The 18,498-nt window shown below is 37.2% G+C and overlaps 2 protein-coding genes across 2 annotated transcripts; both read right to left on the bottom strand.

The window, feature by feature from the left end:
• Nucleotides 1–1,153: 1,153 nt before the first annotated feature.
• lto1 (LTO1 maturation factor of ABCE1) lies at nt 1,154–3,636 on the bottom strand. The gene is made up of 5 exons (XM_034054365.3): nt 3,406–3,636; nt 3,207–3,312; nt 2,335–2,405; nt 1,950–2,067; nt 1,154–1,809 (listed from the first exon to the last, which is right to left on the bottom strand). Exons 1-5 carry the CDS (start codon nt 3,462–3,464, stop codon nt 1,741–1,743), a joined length of 423 nt encoding a protein of 140 aa, XP_033910256.1. The 5' UTR covers nt 3,465–3,636; the 3' UTR covers nt 1,154–1,740.
• A 2,042-nt stretch (nt 3,637–5,678) lies between these two features.
• On the bottom strand, nt 5,679–9,934 carry LOC117431959 (fibroblast growth factor 19). Its single transcript, XM_034053273.3, has 3 exons — nt 9,632–9,934; nt 8,884–8,987; nt 5,679–7,672 (listed from the first exon to the last, which is right to left on the bottom strand). Exons 1-3 carry the CDS (start codon nt 9,855–9,857, stop codon nt 7,340–7,342), a joined length of 663 nt encoding a protein of 220 aa, XP_033909164.2. The 5' UTR covers nt 9,858–9,934; the 3' UTR covers nt 5,679–7,339.
• Nucleotides 9,935–18,498: the final 8,564 nt, after the last annotated feature.

Here is an 18,498-nt window from a genome sequence, read left to right as displayed (position 1 = left end):
TGAAACGGCATAACAGTGGGATTCAGTGAAATTGCTTATGCACATGCTCTTAAAAAGAATACATTTCAGTTCTGCTTTTGACCACATGAGGGCTATGATTTAAACGTCAGGTCTGGGTGGGATTGTAGGTATTTACGTTATCCACTAGATGTCAGCATTGGGCAGATTCAAAATGGGTAGGTCATCCAGGATACTGAACAAGATAACCAGGTTAGAAAGATAAATCATTTTAAAAAAATGACCTGAGATTTTTGCCTGTGCTAAGAATTCCATTTTTAGAGGTCAAACAACTATTTTGGATATCAGCGATAACCATGATGGAAAATTAGATAGATAGATAGATATCCATGATGGAATATATATATATATATATATATATAGTTTTCCATAAAATTGGAATAATGCACATCTTTACAACCGCATCACATCCTATTTATTCATCAAATGTTGATAATAATTGTGTTTAATTGCTATTAATGAAGCACACTTAACCTCAAGAGGCAAGACTGGAATGTGTGTGAGGCTGGCAGAGCTGAATTGAAGCTACTTTAATTGAATTTAATTTAAAGAATAAATTGTACTAGTAGAACACAGCCTAACACTTAACTTCAACCAAAAGGTTTTTATATTCCCTGATGCCAGAGCCTATTAAAATAAATGAATGGAAATCAAGCCACACATGGCATTTGCTTAACATCTATCACTGTAGAATGTTTTCTTTATTACTCAAATTACTTGCTTCACTGTTTGTGTCTGATTCTTCCGAGTACATTATCACAGTAAAATAATACCTGTTTTGGTTCCTCAAGGGTAAATCTCTTCAGCAAAAACAGACTGCAAGTTACCTGTTGCTTCCAAGCAATCTGTGACATGAATGAAATTTGGATCAGGTCTCTTAACCTGTAATTTAAAATAATTTCTAGGATTTTACTCAGTCGCTGGGGTTGAGAAACAACCACTCAAACAAACACGCAAAAGGACAAGCTTAAACTTAAAATGGCAATTAAAACACTAAAGTAAAAAAATGTAGATTTAAGCAAATCTTATGTATAAGATAACCTGGAAATACAATGTACCAGTAATATATGGTGTGTTTGCAAAGTAAGTTAATATCACTACTATATTGACCATAACAAATAATAATTTTACTGTATTACTGGAAAAGATCATTTTTATTTTTCAAACAGATTTGTAAAAACACTTCAACAGAAGTAAAGGCCATGAAAACAAATTGAAAGTTTACAACCTCTCGGACATATATATATATATATATATATATATATATATATATATATATATATATATATATATATTTAAAAACACTACACTGCACAGGCAAACTATGCTGTTGTTCTTCATATAATGACTGCTTATATTTTAGTCTTTACATTACTGTGGACAGAATACTATCAAGTTCTTATGTCTTGATCATCTTATACAGCCCCCACAGACTCACTGCAACTAGAGATCCCAGGTAACACAGCTGTACTGATCTGCAAAAACAAATTAAACTTGGAAGGCAAAAGGCACCCTCACTTCCTCAAGATCCCTGTGCATATTCTTTTCCTTTACCTTCCCCTTCCCCTATGCACTCCCGCAAACTCCAATCCCCTTGCAGCACCAAAGACACAGCCACAGCATGCACTTGGCCTACACACTCTGTAAAGCGCCCAGTGGTGCAAACGGCAGAGCTCAGCCTTTCATGTCTTCTAGTTTCACAGGTTTGCATGGCAGTTTCCATCAGAAAGACATTCCTGATTGACTCACACAATCCCTGAAGTCAGCAGGGACGTTCAAAAGGGAGCAAGTCTGAAACAAAGAGACAGGAGTCACTGAAATATTTAGAAGCTTGAAGCACTACACAGCAGTTCACTGCTGCTCTCCACGAAGGCTATGAAAAGCAGCAATCAGCACAAATACCTACTGTACTGCTTTCATTTGGTGTATACCTGTCTGAACTTGGCCCGGACCCGCTCTACGTCTTCCTGAAGCTTTTCATAAGTAGGATCTTCATGTGGGAAACTCTGAATTATTCTGATTAAAGATTCCAGGGTCTTCAGCCTTTTACTGGAAAACACGGAGTGCATTTTTTTAAAACCAAAATACACCTTTTTGCGCCGCAATTAAGCCAACAATGCAAAGCATCAAATTAAGTTTCTGTTTAATAAATATGGGCAGCTTGTAAACTACACTAGTTGTATTATTCAAAAGCATTTGGTCCTCACTAACCTATAGTGTTTAGTGTATATTCTTATATTAAGAAGAAATAAAAAAAGAAAAAGCTCAGAGAACCCAATGCTCAATGCAATGTATGCTTAGATGCTCCCCACCGACCTTGTTTTGGCATCTGTGCTGTTTTGGAGAAGGCATTTCCAGGTGAAGGCAAAGCCATAGTAAAACGCAACCTGTTAATATAGATACATATATTAAAATACAATCCCCACATCAGGAGATGTGCAAATGACTTTTGAGGGGGGAAAAAAAAATTCAAAATATCACCCATATTAATGCTAACTATTATACTAAACCCAATGAATGGACCAGAAGCTATACTGAAAATGTCATCACATTTAAGGTTTGAATACAAGTCAAAAAGAACAGTAAACGCAAATTGAATGCTATTGTTTGTTTTTTTCGTAGTATATGGAGAAAACAGTAGCAGCATTTTCAATGGGGTAGTAAATCTGCTGTTTATGCAGGTGACCACTGACAAAATCACATGCTTTAGTTGTGTACAGGGGTCACGTATAAAAGCTATTTACCTTAGGGCGCATAGGGCTAACATATGGGGCTCTTGTGGCACACTTTCCATACACAGGATTGTATATTTTATGTATTTATTTTTTAAAATCATGTAGCTATTTTGTTGAGGTGATCAGATTCAAATCATAGCACCCATAGCGACACCACTGTGTCATGTGACCAGGTCGTCTCCCAAACTCCTCAGAAACCGAGTGTAGCGCAGTGGGCGTAGGACTACATGTAGTCGTCACTGACTTAAACAAGCGCCGAACAAAGAGAAACGTTTATGCTATTGACCTTTGGTTTAGTAACCTGAAAAGGTGTTCCTGTAATAAAAACCCGGAGGCCAACTTGTCACAACCATCTCTATTTGTAAACTTCTATATACGGTTATATTTTGTTTCATTTATGTAACTTGCTTTGGATAAAAGCGTCTCCTAAACAATTAAATAGTATAAACTTGCCTCGCCTGCAACTTTAGCGCCATGCAGAGCTCCATGACTTCTTCCCTCAATTATTCCAACGCGGCTTCCCTCTTCATAGCCTTCCTGATAACCCTCACCGCGAAATCTGAAAAAAATATATATATATTTGTTTACTTCCTTGCTTGCTTGGTTTGTGTTCCACTCGTTCGGTAATACTCTTGAATTTACCGATAATTACCTGTTATCAGCCAACAGAATAGTATCAAACAAATCTTCACTTCCTGAAACAGATGTCATTTTCAGCTGTAAGCCAGTAAACCGAGATATGACCAATACAATAAGCAGTTATACAATAAAATGATCAAACATTAGCTACATACACCACTGCGTATCCTATGTGGTCTTACATTCAGTTCGTAAATAAAATAAAATATAAAAGCTCTTCCTTCCTGTCCACGCCATGCATTCTGGGCAGTCTGTTGAAACGTTCTTAAAGGGACACGATTTAATAAAGCTTGATTTTTTTTTTATTTTTATTTTTTAAGGTCTGGTGCAGTCCTGTAAAATGTTTCAATCTAATCAAACCGGTCACTAGTATTACAATACTTTATAATGCTACATAAATGTCGGTGACAGATATTTTTATTTAAAGCAGCATTCCTCTTTTAATCACACGAGATCCTAGTTGTAATTTTACATTGTGGCCACAAGCGGGAGACTTTTACACCCAAAGCGCTTTGTTGCATTTCTTGTTTACGCCACGAGAGGGCGAGGTTTCACTAGCAATGCAGCTTCCAACTCAAAATGTTCTGAAGACACATGTTTTGTCGACGTCAGTTTGTGAGACGTTTTTATTTATTTATTTATGTTTTGTAAAGGGGGTCAATTTTGTTTTTGTTTTCAATAGGGTTAACTGCAGGTTATGTACCTGTTGCACATTTTTTCTAGTTTTGTATGAAGCAATTGTTTTGTCATTTCTTATTCAAATGAATTGTTTCTTCTTAAGTCTCATCACAGCTGTTTTTTTTTTCTTTATATTCCTTACATCGCGATAGCCATCGTCATCTAGAATGTACTGTAATGCACTTTCGAAATTTTTGAAAGTAATGCAACTGGTAGATAAAAGCTGATTATATTGCCCAGTCCCTGACCACATTCCGGCGCCTCCTTAAGACTCACCTCTTCAAACAGCACCTGTAGAACTCCTCTGTTGTATCCTGGGACACTATCACCCTTCATTTAAATATGCTTTATTTTGCTCTTATCTGCCCCCTATTTTACTGCATTTAATCCTGTACCTCAGAATATTGTAATCTCCCAAGTGTTTAATCTGTAGTATTTTGTACTTAATCATATCCTGATGTAACTATCACTACTTAATCATATCCTGATGTAACTTTCACTATTATCTGCTGTATTATTGAATTGTGGTTTGTCACACTTGAGAATTATTGTATTTCTTGTTCTTATTGTATGACTTATATTGTAACACTTGAATGTATTTGTATTTGCTTGCGATTGTAAGTCGCCCTGGATAAGGGCGTCTGCTAAGAAATAAATAATAATAATAATAATAATATTCTAGTGCCTTGATCTCTGCTCGGTTGCGTCTCGTGAAAGTTACTAACTATATCATAGAGGAAATTAAGAGCACTTTCAGGTAACTCGGGGTGCAGCTTACTGGCAGAAACACTTTCATGTTCTCTTATCTGAAAATACTGGCTTCTTCGTTGTTTTAGATAAAGGATAACAAGTATACAGAGGAAGGAGAGTGACAGGGTGCGATTAGTGCGGAACCTAAGTAGTTTTCAGGAATCACAGGTGTAGGTCTAAACGGATCATCAACAGAGGGTAAGAGGGGTTAAAAAATAATTTAGGAAAGCTAGCAGATCTACTGGAATAAATACTGCAAAGGACAAGGTTTGCCTATAAGTGACGACCAATATGTAATATATCTTTTGTGGGAGTTGTTTATGGAACCACTATAGGGTATATTTGCCGACATTAACTTGTTGACTGCCACATTCTTATTATCGCATATGGGATACCATGTGTCTTAATGTGAGCTTGGGTCTTTAAACAACTTTAAAACGACTTCTGTATGTGGTTTATCATTGTGTGATGTGAAACATATTCAAATATGATATTGTTTAAAGATAGCACCCACATTATAGGAGGCTGTGTGGTCGAGTGGTTAAAGAAAAAGGGCTTGTAACCAGGCAGTCCCCCAGTTCAAATCCCACCTCAGCCACTGACTCATTGTGTGACCCTGAGCAAGCCACTTAACCCCCTTGTGCTCCGTCTTTCGGGTGAGATGTAATTGTAAGTGACTCTGCAGCTGATGCATAGTTCACACACCCTAGTCTCTGTAAGTCGCCTTGGATAAAGGCATCTGCTAAATAAATAAATAAACAAATAATTATATTTAAAAAAATGAACTTAAAAAAGAGCAACAAGTGGGTCTGCAGTTTTCTTTTTCATATTTTGAACAGCATGCAAAAACAATGTCAATGAAGTTTGTTGGCAATACACACATGCTATTTAAAATAATTTAAATGATTTACAAAATGCTTTTGTATAGTATAACATTCCTTTGATCAAAAAAGCCACCTTGACTTGAATGACAGCTGGGCAAACACAAGGTGTTTGATCAACCAGTTTTCCGAATCAGTAGTTCTGCCAAGTTTTTTGCAGGTATTGACATGTCACTGTAGGATTAACTTCCACCTTTCTATCCAGTTTATCCAAGATAAGGTCAACTGATGACAGGTCAGGACACTTTGAGGACCAGTCTTTAGATTTCAACAGAGCTCTCCATTCCATTCTCTCCACATTGCCTTTCAGGTGTTCCTGAAGATTTTATTTTTATGACTATAAGAACATAAGAAAAGTTTGGAACTAGAGGAGGCCAATCGGTCTGTGTAGGTTCATCAATTTACCCGATTCCCGGTACCTGATTGACCCCAGAACTTTCTCCAGTCAGCTCCTGAGGATTTCAAATTTTTAACAGCAACATTGAGACTTGGTAACCCCAAAGTGTCACCTAACCCCCGTTCTAAGTCTGTGTCCACTCAATTTCCAACTGTGTCCTCTACATCTAGTCTCTGAGTGGTGCTTAAAATAACAACTAGGGTTAACTTTGTCAAACCTTAAAGATTTTAAAAACTTCAATCAAGATATTCCGTTCACCTCAACATGTGTTCATAACTCAAAACTTTTAGCAATGGGATTAGTCACGTTGCTCTTAATTGGACTCCAAAGTCGCAGTGTGCTTGTTGTAACGTGGGAACCAATCAAACACAACCCAGATTGAAGAGCCTACTCTGTGTGTGTTCATATTACTGGCAATTTTCACATAACCAAGGCCATTTCCATCCTCAGAAACCAATCTGCATCCTGGTGCTCATGTGACTGAAAGATCTTTAATCTCAATGTATATCTTGTCTAGAGCTCTAGTGGAAGCAAAACGTTTTCTTGTATTTCATTTAGACCCAGTGTGATGACCTTGTTTGTTGTTTTCCTGAAGTCCAGCCTTGGACTGGGGATACTGGCTAATAAGATTCCTTACAAATTTAACTAACCCAACTTTGTTTAAAAAAAAAATGTTAGCTAGTTATTAGTCTTCACATTTTCATGTTGGTGCTTATCAAATGAAAAGATATGATGCAGATCAACATTTCATCCTATTAGGTAAATAGAAATCTGTATTAGGTAACAGGATTAGTCTTCCTAAAAATAATACAAAAATAATAACTATATACCATGACTGAGACTATAATATAAAAAAACACTTCCACACTATAAATACATATTTGTTGATAATAACAAAAATACAGTAACAAAGGGGATGTTTAAATTAAATTAATGAATTATAAATATTGCTTTAATAAGCAAGTGCTTGAATGAGGGTAAACAGAGACAGGTTCCTTCAGTTTCCTGAAGAATAAAAAACTTCCTCCACAATAGGTTTTACTGTTCTGTACATACATGAAGGGGAGTGGTACATGATCATTTCAGAGACACAGTATAGGTGCTTATATAAACGCTCTGTTTCCACTGGGTTTAGTTTGGAAAGCAGGTTCCACTGTGCCCTGTTCAGTGCCCTGGTTCCAAAGGTAGCCAAGCATTAGTCTGTTTAAGATGAGCCTTTTAAAAAAGGATGGTCATTTTGTTTACTTCTTGTGGAAACTGGGGCTCTGCATATAGATTCTGGATATCGTTCCAAAGGGATCCATGCTGTCAGTCTCTGGGGGAGATGAAAGTCCAAACCCCAGATCAGAGGGCTGGTCCAGATCTTCAAAACCAAAGTCTACTGGCTCCTCAGGAATGGTGCTGACCATAGGCAGGAACTGAGACAAGGGAGGCAATCCTCTCCCTTTAGACTGCAGTCTTTGTTTGGTGCTGCTCAAACTCACAGGGTCCTTGTGCTGCTCAGATGTATACACATTGTACCCGCCTGGTAGAATACGCTCAACGAAGGAGCAATCTTCTTTTGTGTATGCATGCTTTTAAGAGAAAGAAACTCATCAGTATATCGTAGGGATGTGCAACACACTGACTGATATACATTCTCTTTTAATATTGTTTGTATTTATTTATTTATTTATTTATTTATTTATTTATTTATTTTACTTCTAATGGTATTTTTTGAATAACATACAGTGCCACCTGTGGCCAAATGTTGTAACTGGTGTTTCTTTATAACTGTGTTTTTAAATGTTGCAAGTGCTGCCGTTTTCAAGTCAAATCTGAATTTCCAGCATATATCTGGACTTTTACTCTAAACATGCTTATTAGAAATACTAGTAATAGACATTTCACTCATATAGATTTTTTTCATTTTCAATTCAATTTTATTGACACATAAGACCATATTTTCCATTTTGATTTCCGATTTTTTTCACCATTGTTTATGGAACAAAATATGTTCCCCGCTTTCTATAATAGGTGTTGTTATTTCTTATATAGAGACATGGCCCTGGACTGGAGAAAATGCTTATTTAAAAAAAAAAGTGTTTTTTGTTGCCTATTTTATTATTATTATTATTATTATTATTATTATTATTATTATTATTATTAGTAGTAGTAGTAGTAGTAGTAGTAGTAGTAGTAGTAGTAGTAGTAGTAGTAGTAGTAGTAGTAGCAGTACAATAAAATATTTACACAGACTCAAGTATTTCTGTCATTGTAGAATAGTAGTAAGTTGTTTTTCTATTTTAAGGCTGACCCCAGTGTTCTATTTCAGATGTTTTAGAACGTTTGTAAACAAGTTCTTAGAACTGACCATATTTAAATTCAGTACCTGTTTTGACATATTGAACCAGCTTGTTTATTCAAGCCTTGTTATTTTTGGCTCGCGATAGAATGGTAAATGAACCCTGGTCAGTCGGCCAAATCGCTGTTCTGTCTAACTTTTGATTAGTAAGCCCCGTCTAAAAGCATTATAGTTGCAAAAGTGATAATACAGAATTTAGCACTTTGAACTACCGCATAATACACAAGTGCACTGAATTTGAATAAGCACCGATAGTTATTTTCTTTGAGGGAGTAGACTGGCTTCAATATACTAATCAATATATTTGCTGTTTACGCATAAATAAATACCATGCACAGATATGCACAGACATATGCACTTACCAGGTATACAATTAATGTGAATACATCTTATTTTACAGATTACTGCATATGGTTTACTTATTTTCTCCGGGTCACTTACCGAGCCATGCAATTTCCCATGCTTGTCCATACAGAGATATCGATAACTTTTAACTCCTTTGATTGCTACAGATCCAGAAGAGACGGGTCGGATTTCTAATAAACCTAAACCAAACAAGCAAAAAATAAATCAATACATGAACAAATAAATACAGAAACACAAATAAAAAAAATTCGATATATGTGTCTATTTACTTTCATCTAAATTAGATAACAGACAACATAAAATGCTAATTTGCTGTACTTTGAGATAACGGTGGTACGCGTAGTTTGATTGAGCACCCGTTAAACGATTATTGCACATTACCGATATATTACAAGCAAATACATTACAGCTAATTGTATTTAATCAGCCATTAATTTAGACGAGGAAACTGTAAAACTGTAGTTATTTCTTTACTTATAGTCGTATTTTGTACTTTTGCACTGTATTTTTTAGTTTGTCAGTAATAATGCCCGTAAAAAATGCATTTTAACAAAGATGAAATAAACGTTTGTATAATAAATGATCGTTTTGTAAATTACACAATACTTACAAATATACATGAAGCCTACAAACAAATCTATAAACAATTAGGCTATAGTTATGAGAATAAATAATACCCAGCCACCACGTTCAAATCGTTTCTATCTAGGCTATTCAAACTGTCCATATTTACTTTGAACAAACTGCCAGCAATCAATCTCAGTTGAATCCCAATTCTGATACGGCAGTACAAGCTCTATCCGGTGGACCACTAGCTACTTACTGTATGAACTTTGAGAAGTGGTTCCATCCACTCTGCCATTTTCATTTATCTGCACGTAGTAACTGACTAGCCCCCGACTGTTTGTTGTGTACAGATGTCTGAGTCTCACAGGCTTTCCCCATCCATTGATAATGTGTGGCCCAGAGTCGGGCACAGGAAGGCAGTGACCCACCAGAGCAAACATAAACGTATCGATAAAAAAGACAAGACAAAGTCCGAGTAACATTTTTTAAAGATTCTTTGTCAAGTAAGATGAAGACAGACAAAACCGAAGCCAACGCGCTCTTAGACTTTAAAGGTAAATCGACCTCTCTCTCTCTCTCTCTCTCTCTCTCTCTCTCTCTCTCTCTCTCTCTCTCTCTCTCTCTCTCTCTCTCTCTCTCTCTCTCTCTCTCTCTCTCTCTCTCTCTCTCTCTCTGTTTCTGTGATGCAGTACATAGTAAGAGGCGAATTCCCCATGTTTTTAAAAGGACCCCTTATCAGTCTAATCGATAAGCTTATTCTAGTGCAGTTATAGACACGGCATCAGCATCATACGATATGCACGACTAAACAGGATACCCTAACCTTGGACATAATCTAAAAGGCTAGTTTCTCTTTTGACTTCTGTCATTATCGTGTAAACAAACTGGAGAACCCCCAATAATGTTTGCTGGTTGCTCAGTGTATTGGTTATAACACGACGGTTGATACAAAACAGACCGCAAGGGCCCAATTTAGTACAAGATAAGAATGCGTAAATCTAAGATTCTTAGCTTTGGGAGTGGATTACCTGAGTTACAAATATTTACTATCTAGGAAAAAACAAGTCTTGGTGAGAAATCACAATAATGCAGACCTTTAACGATGCACTTAATGTTATAGTCTATATATAATTAAAACAAATAATAATAATACCAACTCATACGTTATAAAGTTATAAGAAAATAAGTTCAGACAAACGTTTTGGATAGTGCCCGACGATGTATTTTGCTGTATTATGCACAATATTGTATTTGATAACTTGTGTTAAATGTATTACGAAGTGTTATTTTTTATTATATTTTTTAAGATGATTTGACAGAATATGTGTTTGCCTCAATGCAACACACTCCACGTTTATCAAACAAAACGTTTGTGATAGATTTGTTATTTTATACAGGGAACATTGGGAACTATGAAACACATTATTTGATCATTGTTTTTAAGGTCAACATATTTTTCTTGAGTGTAACTGTGCAGCTGTCTGAAATATGTAATACTATTTTTGGATATGTAAGTAGATGATAATAATTAATTGATTAAGTAAGTAATACATGGTAGTTGCATTAAACACGTTTCTTTAACAGTACACAGTAATGAATACTTTAGCGATCCTGGTTCTCGCAGGCAGGCGCATCACTCAGGGCAAGGCAATCCACACACAGGTGAACAAAAAAAGATTGGCTGTAGGTGTGCCATTACGTCACCTACCAGTCCTGCTGCTGCCTACCCCCGTGCACGCTACAATACAAACGGTTTAAGAGTTGCAATTGGTATCAGACTGGTACTAAATTGTCTTACCAGTAGATGACGCTGCATCTCACAAAAAAGTATTTGATTTACCCTCTGAATTGGTAATGGACTGGACGAGCCCAGAAGGTTGTACCTGAATAAAACGTTGCTTTAGCTGATACAATATTTATACATGTAACTTATTGTAGACCTGAACTTTTTTTTTAATACCCTAATAGTAGTACAGAACCCCTAAAGGGACATGGTGTGAATTTATGGTGTGAAGGTTATTGCAAAGAAGTGCGGTGTGAAAATAATTGCACAGAAGAGTATGAAAAATGCTACAGTAAATCATTGTGCAAATGGCAAAACAGCTGGGTAACGTTACACAACTAATGTAACGTATGCTTTTAGTTTTAAGGTTTTTTTCCCCGCTAGACATAATATGTGTGATAATATGGGGTATAGGGGTGGAGATCCGGAGGGCAAGAGGTCTTTGAAACAATCTGTCATTAGCTGCTAGGGCTGAGCCAATTTGACAAGGCAGAAAAAACGATGAGGGCTAAGTAGGAGAACGCTGGTCAAACATCAAATCTGAACAAAGAGACATTGGTTTAGGATGGATACCAATTAAATAAAATTCAAGGTAGATTGAAGCTTGGGGGGGATCAGAAACAGATTGATGATCACATTGTCAAGCTATTTGCATATACGCGTAACTGCTGTTTCTTATATGTTTACATGAAAACAAAATAGTCAAAACAAGGTAAACTAAGTAAGTAATGGCATGTTATGGTAAAATACACCTTTTTTTTTTTTTTTTTTTTTTTTTAATTTATGAAAACTTTTGCTGCCGAAACCAAAGCCAGTTTAATAGTCACAAATCAAGGGAGTTTACCAGTTGGCTAGTTTATTAAATAGCACACACTAACACTATAACATGTTTTCAGTTGTGGTAACATGGGGATTATAGACTAGGCTAACAGTTTTACGCACTGTTCATTTTATGTTGTCAGCTGCTTTGGCTCGTCTTCCTTATTGAAGAATGATTGGAATTAATTTGTTATGTTCGGCAGTAATTGTTTTTGCTGAGTAATGGATTATCTCGCGGGGGTTGCCACCTGATCAGCAGAATAGAAAAAAAAAAATTATATGAAGTAGCGCGTGGCACGCAGCTCATTAGCACTAATTACAATTAAGAAGACGAAATCATTGACCCAATCAAATTAAGTGAGCTGGCCAGAGGATGGATGTAGCTTATGTTTTTGTATAGGCCTCTACACTTCAAAATGGCATAAGTAAACTGGAATCCAAAATAGCGTCATTAACCTTAAATAATCTTACTGAGTTTATATGAACCCCAAATCTTGTTGCATGGTCGTGCTCTTTTTCTAAAAACATTGTCCAGTGGGCTGAAAGAGACTTCTGTATTTTTATGTCAGAACTGCTTAGGGTGGGTCAGGGTTTTAGAAGGTTACCCTGGCTTTATTGACATCGGAAAAAGATTACATGCAGAGATCTTTTCATTTATGAACAACAATTGCTAATGAAACTTTACTTTGTCGTTGAGTCAGTTGTTTAATACAGTATTTGCCAAGTCTGATTTCACATGGGTGTGATTGTGAATAGATGTCTTTGTGCCTAATAGTTTGCCCAAAATTTGCAAGGAAGCGGTTGAGTTGACTTCATGTTGACGACCTATGCGGTAACAATAATGTGCTCATCAAGATTGTAAAATATGTCATTTCATTTCTTTCTTTTGAAGGCTGGGGTTACACACATAACCTTGGTGACACCATGTCTTTCTCAATGGGGTAGAACTAAGGTTGAAAAGTGAAAAAGTCATTTTGACAAAGTCTTCCTCTGTTGTGGTGTTGTCTGATTTTCTATTGCTTTTTTTGACAAGGAAAGGAAAATGCAATGATAATCACATCTCTTGTGTTAATTGTTGTCTAGGGTATCCTGGAAAATCTTGGTACAGAGAAGTAAGGAACCAAAACAAAAGCTGACTTCAATATGACCATGTGGAAAGCACAAAGTGGGCCTAGTGTCGGCAGGGTAAAGCTTGCTGGTAAGTTCAAATACAATGTGGGGCATATCAGCATTAGCTAGTAAAACTGATTTAAAGAAAAAAGGTTTTTTTTCCACAGTACATGGATATAATATGGATTCAACATTTTTTTTTTTTTTTTTTTTTCTTCTTTTTTTAAATTTAGTCGTCGCCAATTATTTTTACCCCGGTTTTCACCCCAATTTAGCATGCCCAATTATTATCTGTATCCCCGGCTCACCGCTCGCATGTAGCTGTCTTAAAGTGCAAGTAGCGAGGTTCTGAAAAATATAGTGTTATACCGACCCCCCCCCCCTAGTGCACTGAGGTTTGCAATCTGTCTTCTAAGTCACTGCAGGAAGAGCAATTAAAAAAATATAATAAAATACTTCTAATAATACGACTACTACTAATAATAAAAGCGTAACAAGTGCTCTGGCTTTTCTTTTCCGTACCACATCATGGATCGTTATTGCTGTGTTACCTGTTTGACAATGTGGGCAATAATCCTTCCACTATCAGTGCACTAGAGTGCACGTTATTTAAACAGTTGTAGCAACACCTGGGGACGTGTAGCGCTGTAGTTTCCGTACCATCGCTACTTACTCTAAGTATTTTGTGACGAGATTAGAGGATATACCTAAAAAGTAACAAGTGAGATATATGTAGTATATATACCACCGATTTTTTTAAAGTGTTTTTCTGCCCTCTAGTGGAAATAATGAAACTGTTTTAATGTCTTGGAATTGCTAGAAAGCTTTACAAATTGAAGGTATGGGAAGACTCTCACGATATAGCAGTTTGAGCCATTGCAGGTTTTACTAAATAGCCCTTCTGAGGAGTCTGACTTCTATGTTTTGTTTTAACTCGTATTGTAAAACCTGGAATGGCTTAAACTACTCAGAAGTGGGAGTCTAATTTCCATCCCTATTTGTTCAACAGAATTTTTTTTTCTTGCTTTCTTTCATTTTTTTCACGAGAGCGCGTCTAAATTGGTTGTTAATACTAAAACAAGTTTTCTTTTCGTAGTCGTTACCGTAGCATGGTTCTCAGGTTTGTTTCATGTAGAAGCTTGTCAGAAGGGGCTGAATTTACACCAAACTGTATGTTAAGGTGAAAAATAAATGTTGTGACGTCTCTTGCTCTGGCTGTGAACGTATTCTATTTGGTTGACTGTGTTGCACTACTACAGAAAATTGAGTCATATCTCTTTAACAGGGGGGTTTGTCATGGGTGTGGGTCATCACAAAATGATACTGATGTAGACACAGAGCAGTGGGTGTTGACACTGTTTGGGATCAAAATCGCCTAAACTGACCTACTTCTGGGCTGCTGGAGTCCCAGCCGTCTCACAGCGATTCCTGCCTCTTCAAACGGCCTTGGCTGGGCAGTGCCTTCACGAGCACTGTCTTACAGTAGAAGGGTTTTGTGTAGTTAATCCCTTGGTGCGGACACTCTCCTCCGTGATGTAAACAGTGCCAGCTTTTGCTCAGCGCCCATCTGTGTAGCAATGGTGGTGCAGTATCCTCGAGCTGTGGCGCAGATGCTTTTTGAGCTCCGTGCAGCCTGCCCAGGCACGCCCCCCCAGCCAATCCAGACCTCCCGAACATCTCTGAGCCAGGGCAGCCTACCTGCTCAGTGAATTCCCGAGCAACGCGTATCCCAGTTCCATAAAGGCACACATGCACCCAAGAACCAGCGACAGGTTATCCCTGTCACAGGCTCCAATAAACATGTGACCTTTTGACTTGATTGGAGAGATCATACCCTACCCAGAGATTGTGATAGGTGATGACAAGCCATTGGATGTGATTTTTGTTTCACAAGAATGTTAGTTGATAACTCTGGAATTGTTTGTCACTGTAGCTGGACCTAAAGCCTGACCTCAGAGGTTAAGGAAATAGCTTTGTGCCACCATGCCCCAGTCTCTTCCTGCATAACTGGAACAAAAATTGAAATGCTTATTGCCTTAGTAATTGTGTAGGCCTTTTATTTACACGACTCAGTTAGATTGGGGAAAAGTTGTTTTAGGTTAAACATTTGTCTCTGTCTTTGTGAATGTATTATGCTACAATTCCTCGCTTCTGTGTGTGCCAACCAAGAATAATGAAGACTTTTGATGAGTCAAACTGGCAAATCTGCAAACATGTCAAAGGAATGCAATGGAAAACGCCTGACCTTTTCTAGGACAAAAATCTCATTCTAGCTACTGTAAACGGCTTGTCTCACTGGCTCTTAGATGTAAACATTGAAGGTGTGATAAAGCACTTGTTCGCTTTTTCCTTTTGTTTTTCTATTTTTCAGTTGCTGTTCAGCATATAAAATTGAGACACTATTGATCCATTTAGAGGATAAGTAGCCTAAATAATCTGGGCCATTTACTTTTCATAGCCATTCTTAAGCTAGTTAGCTAAACTAACAAGAAAGCACTTGTTCTTCTGGGAGAATAGAACTACTCTGATGTGGGGACAAAGCAAATTACAACATTTATACCACTAAAGGTGAACCTTTGTTAAATTGCTAACCATTGAGAAATCGCTCGCTACAATCCTATATTTCTACAATATGCTTGTCATATTTGGATTATTTATGAATTTGTGCAGAGCATAGGAAAGAATCGATTACCTATCAAACAAGAATCCAACTTGACTATGACGGCTTTAATATATTGTTCATGAAGATGAGGGTGTAATTCAACCACTAAACCAACCAGTAATTAAAAAAGGGGTGAGGGAGCAGCGTTGCTGGAGGCAAGAAAGCAGTTCATATTTTACTGTTCTCTGAAGATACAAGCCTTGTAGTAACATTTTCATGTTTTGGCTCTCTTCTATGGACCTACTGTACAGTACAAAAAGTGACAATGAGCCTCCATATACAGTACGACTTTTTCTTCTCCTTCTCTAAACACTGGCTTTGAGAGGATGATTACAGGATAAAAGTCCTTATTTCCTCTTTTGAAATCCGCGAAGACAGTGTCCAGGTAAAATGGGTTTATATTTCATCCCCTATGATCTTCCCACCCTTTATAGTTAAACATCTGGAAGGCTGCGTTCCCTCTACAAACAGACAGCGCTGTGCACACTTCACAGCTGGCTCGACAAATGATCAAGAGGACAAGTGCCATGTCTAAATATACCTTTTTTTCCTTGCTTTGGTTTTATCACAAGGTGCATGTCGCTGCTTGTCTTGTTGACTGTATTTTGGCCTCATTTGCCATCCATGCTGCATAGAGCTACTTAGAGAACATGTGTTATAATACTGAATTGCTATTTCAAAAGAACCTAGGCTTTTGTATTTAAAAGACAAACTTTTACCATTTAGCTGAACCTATTTATGAGTCTTTCCTGGAAGCACCAAAAAGTGATCACAGACAATTCTGTAGAAGATAGAAAACAAGTAGATGCAAGCTAAGATGTTTTTTTTTCATTAAAATAAATAAAACTAAGATGTTTCTAAGGACTAATGGGTTAAAAAATCAAGAGAGCTTACACTCATTACACTTAAAAAACACACATTTTTATTTTTTTTTCCAATTCCCCAGAATTATAGGTTGTCTTCTAACCCAGTTACCATTTTTTACTGTGTTCATTTTCATTATTTGCCCTCCACCTCTCCCTTTCTTGTTTTAGTCATGGCTTTGTATGCCATCATTCAGCAAAGCAGGACTGAGGCCAATATTTTACAGTATATCACTGCCCTGTTCCTAGCCTCTCTCACTTCTTCAGTCATTCTTTGAGGATGTGATATGTGATACTGTGTGTAATATAATTAACAAATGCAGTAAATTAATTTCCAATATCACAAGTTGCAGAGCCTTGGTTCCACCCCACCTTTACTGTCATCACAAGCAAGTCTTTTTTCAGTTCTCAGAATAGAAGTGGAAGTCAATTGAAGCTGTTTGGTAATCTGAATTGCCACCAGGCCTTATTTTATAAATCTATCAAACAGGGATAACCATAAATCCACTTGCGGCTTGGGCTGTGCTTCAAATAAACTTCTCCTTCATGCAAGTTCATATTACACATCTGGCTCTTTTCTGAAAAGAGAGATAACAAGCTGCCTGTCTGTCTTGTTTGGCTGTTTGTTGCAATAAAGGTAAAACAAACAAAAGCTGAATCTGTCAGTGTCATATGATCTACCTTGTGAGGGAGACTGGCGAAACAAAGTGAGCAGCGCTGCATGCAAAGCACTGACTGCTTTCTTTTTCAGTGCATATTCAAAAGTGTTTGTATACAGGAGGTGAAAAAAAGTGCACATGCATTCCCTTGCTGCTTTGGGGCCCCTTAAACTGCATGACATAAATAGTCAAGATTTATTTATTAAATCATTTTGAACATTTTTATTCATAGTACACAAAGTAGAGTCTGTGTTTGCAGAGTTGGCCCCACAGTTTTATTTTGTAGGGAATTACTCCCAGGAAGTTTTGGCTTATTTCCTTGGGCTGAGGGATTTGGCCTCCTAAGACCCTCTGGACAGCTAAAGCAGATTTTGTTGGTTCCCACAGATAATCATTTGATAATCAAGTTTGAGTGCACTTCCCAGTGCAGCACAGTCCTGTGGAGTGCCACTGGTCTCTTTGTATCTCCTCTTTATTTGTTTTGGCAAGTCACGCTGCAGATAAGCCCTGTCCTGCAGTGATCAGTTGCCATCACAGATCTCTTGTCTCATGAGTGTTAAAGTTTTTGTTGTTGTTTGGAAACTAGATAAAGAAACAAAACCTATAAGCTTGTGGTTAATGCCCTCCTAGGTGCAGCTTCCATGGAATGTTGTGCTTTCATTATGATGCCATGAATGCTTGAATTGCCTTGTGGCAAAGTGCCCCGCCCCTGTGTGCATTTGTGTGTTGCATATTTATATTTTAAATGCACGTGTGTGATGTGCAATCCCGTGCCTAAATACAAATATACAATTTAAACACACATGAAACACAGACCTGTTTATATCCCGTGTACCAATCTATACACCAACATTAACACACGCACGCATACATACATACACAGAACACACAAATGCACACAGGGGCGGGGCACTTTGCCACATACCTCTACTGATTAAAACGTGTAATGTAAATGTTATTGCTGCAGCAAAAACACTTTTCAAAGACCTAGTTTGACAGTTTTTAATCAGCCAAGCAGACGCTTATCAAACTATTTCATCAAACATTATTGGTTAATGGTATTTGCATATCTGTTGAGCTTATTTTAAATTGAACAAATGATGTATTAAATGGTCTAAATTGAAAATGGGTGCCCAGATTGCCAAGGTTTTGTAACAGTCTCATTCGTATATTCAGTTTTGGGAATTTGATAACCATGTCAAGACAAGGCCAAGCATTGCTACAGGC

The sequence above is a fragment of the Acipenser ruthenus genome, chromosome 27 (assembly GCF_902713425.1).
Source record: "Acipenser ruthenus chromosome 27, fAciRut3.2 maternal haplotype, whole genome shotgun sequence".
Lineage (NCBI taxonomy): Eukaryota > Metazoa > Chordata > Actinopteri > Acipenseriformes > Acipenseridae > Acipenser > Acipenser ruthenus.
Note: the sequence above shows the minus strand (reverse complement) of the source record. Positions and strands in the feature narration are given on the sequence as shown.

What these genes read in the sequence shown, in the direction of transcription:
- lto1 (XM_034054365.3), bottom strand. Translation starts at nt 3,464, where the DNA reads ATGACATCTGTTTCAGGAAGTGAAGATTTGTTTGATACTATTCTGTTG. An exon ending in ATTCTGTTGGCTGATAACAG is followed by an intron (nt 3,313 to 3,405) that starts GTAATTATCGGT and finishes TATTTTTTTCAG; the next exon opens with ATTTCGCGGTGAGGGTTATC. An exon ending in TCCGGGCCAAGTTCAGACAG is followed by an intron (nt 1,810 to 1,949) that starts GTATACACCAAA and finishes TCTTTGTTTCAG; the next exon opens with ACTTGCTCCCTTTTGAACGT.
- LOC117431959 (XM_034053273.3), bottom strand. Translation starts at nt 9,857, where the DNA reads ATGTTACTCGGACTTTGTCTTGTCTTTTTTATCGATACGTTTATGTTT. An exon ending in CACTTCTCAAAGTTCATACA is followed by an intron (nt 8,988 to 9,631) that starts GTAAGTAGCTAG and finishes TGTTTGGTTTAG; the next exon opens with GTTTATTAGAAATCCGACCC. An exon ending in ATGGGAAATTGCATGGCTCG is followed by an intron (nt 7,673 to 8,883) that starts GTAAGTGACCCG and finishes TTCTCTTAAAAG; the next exon opens with CATGCATACACAAAAGAAGA.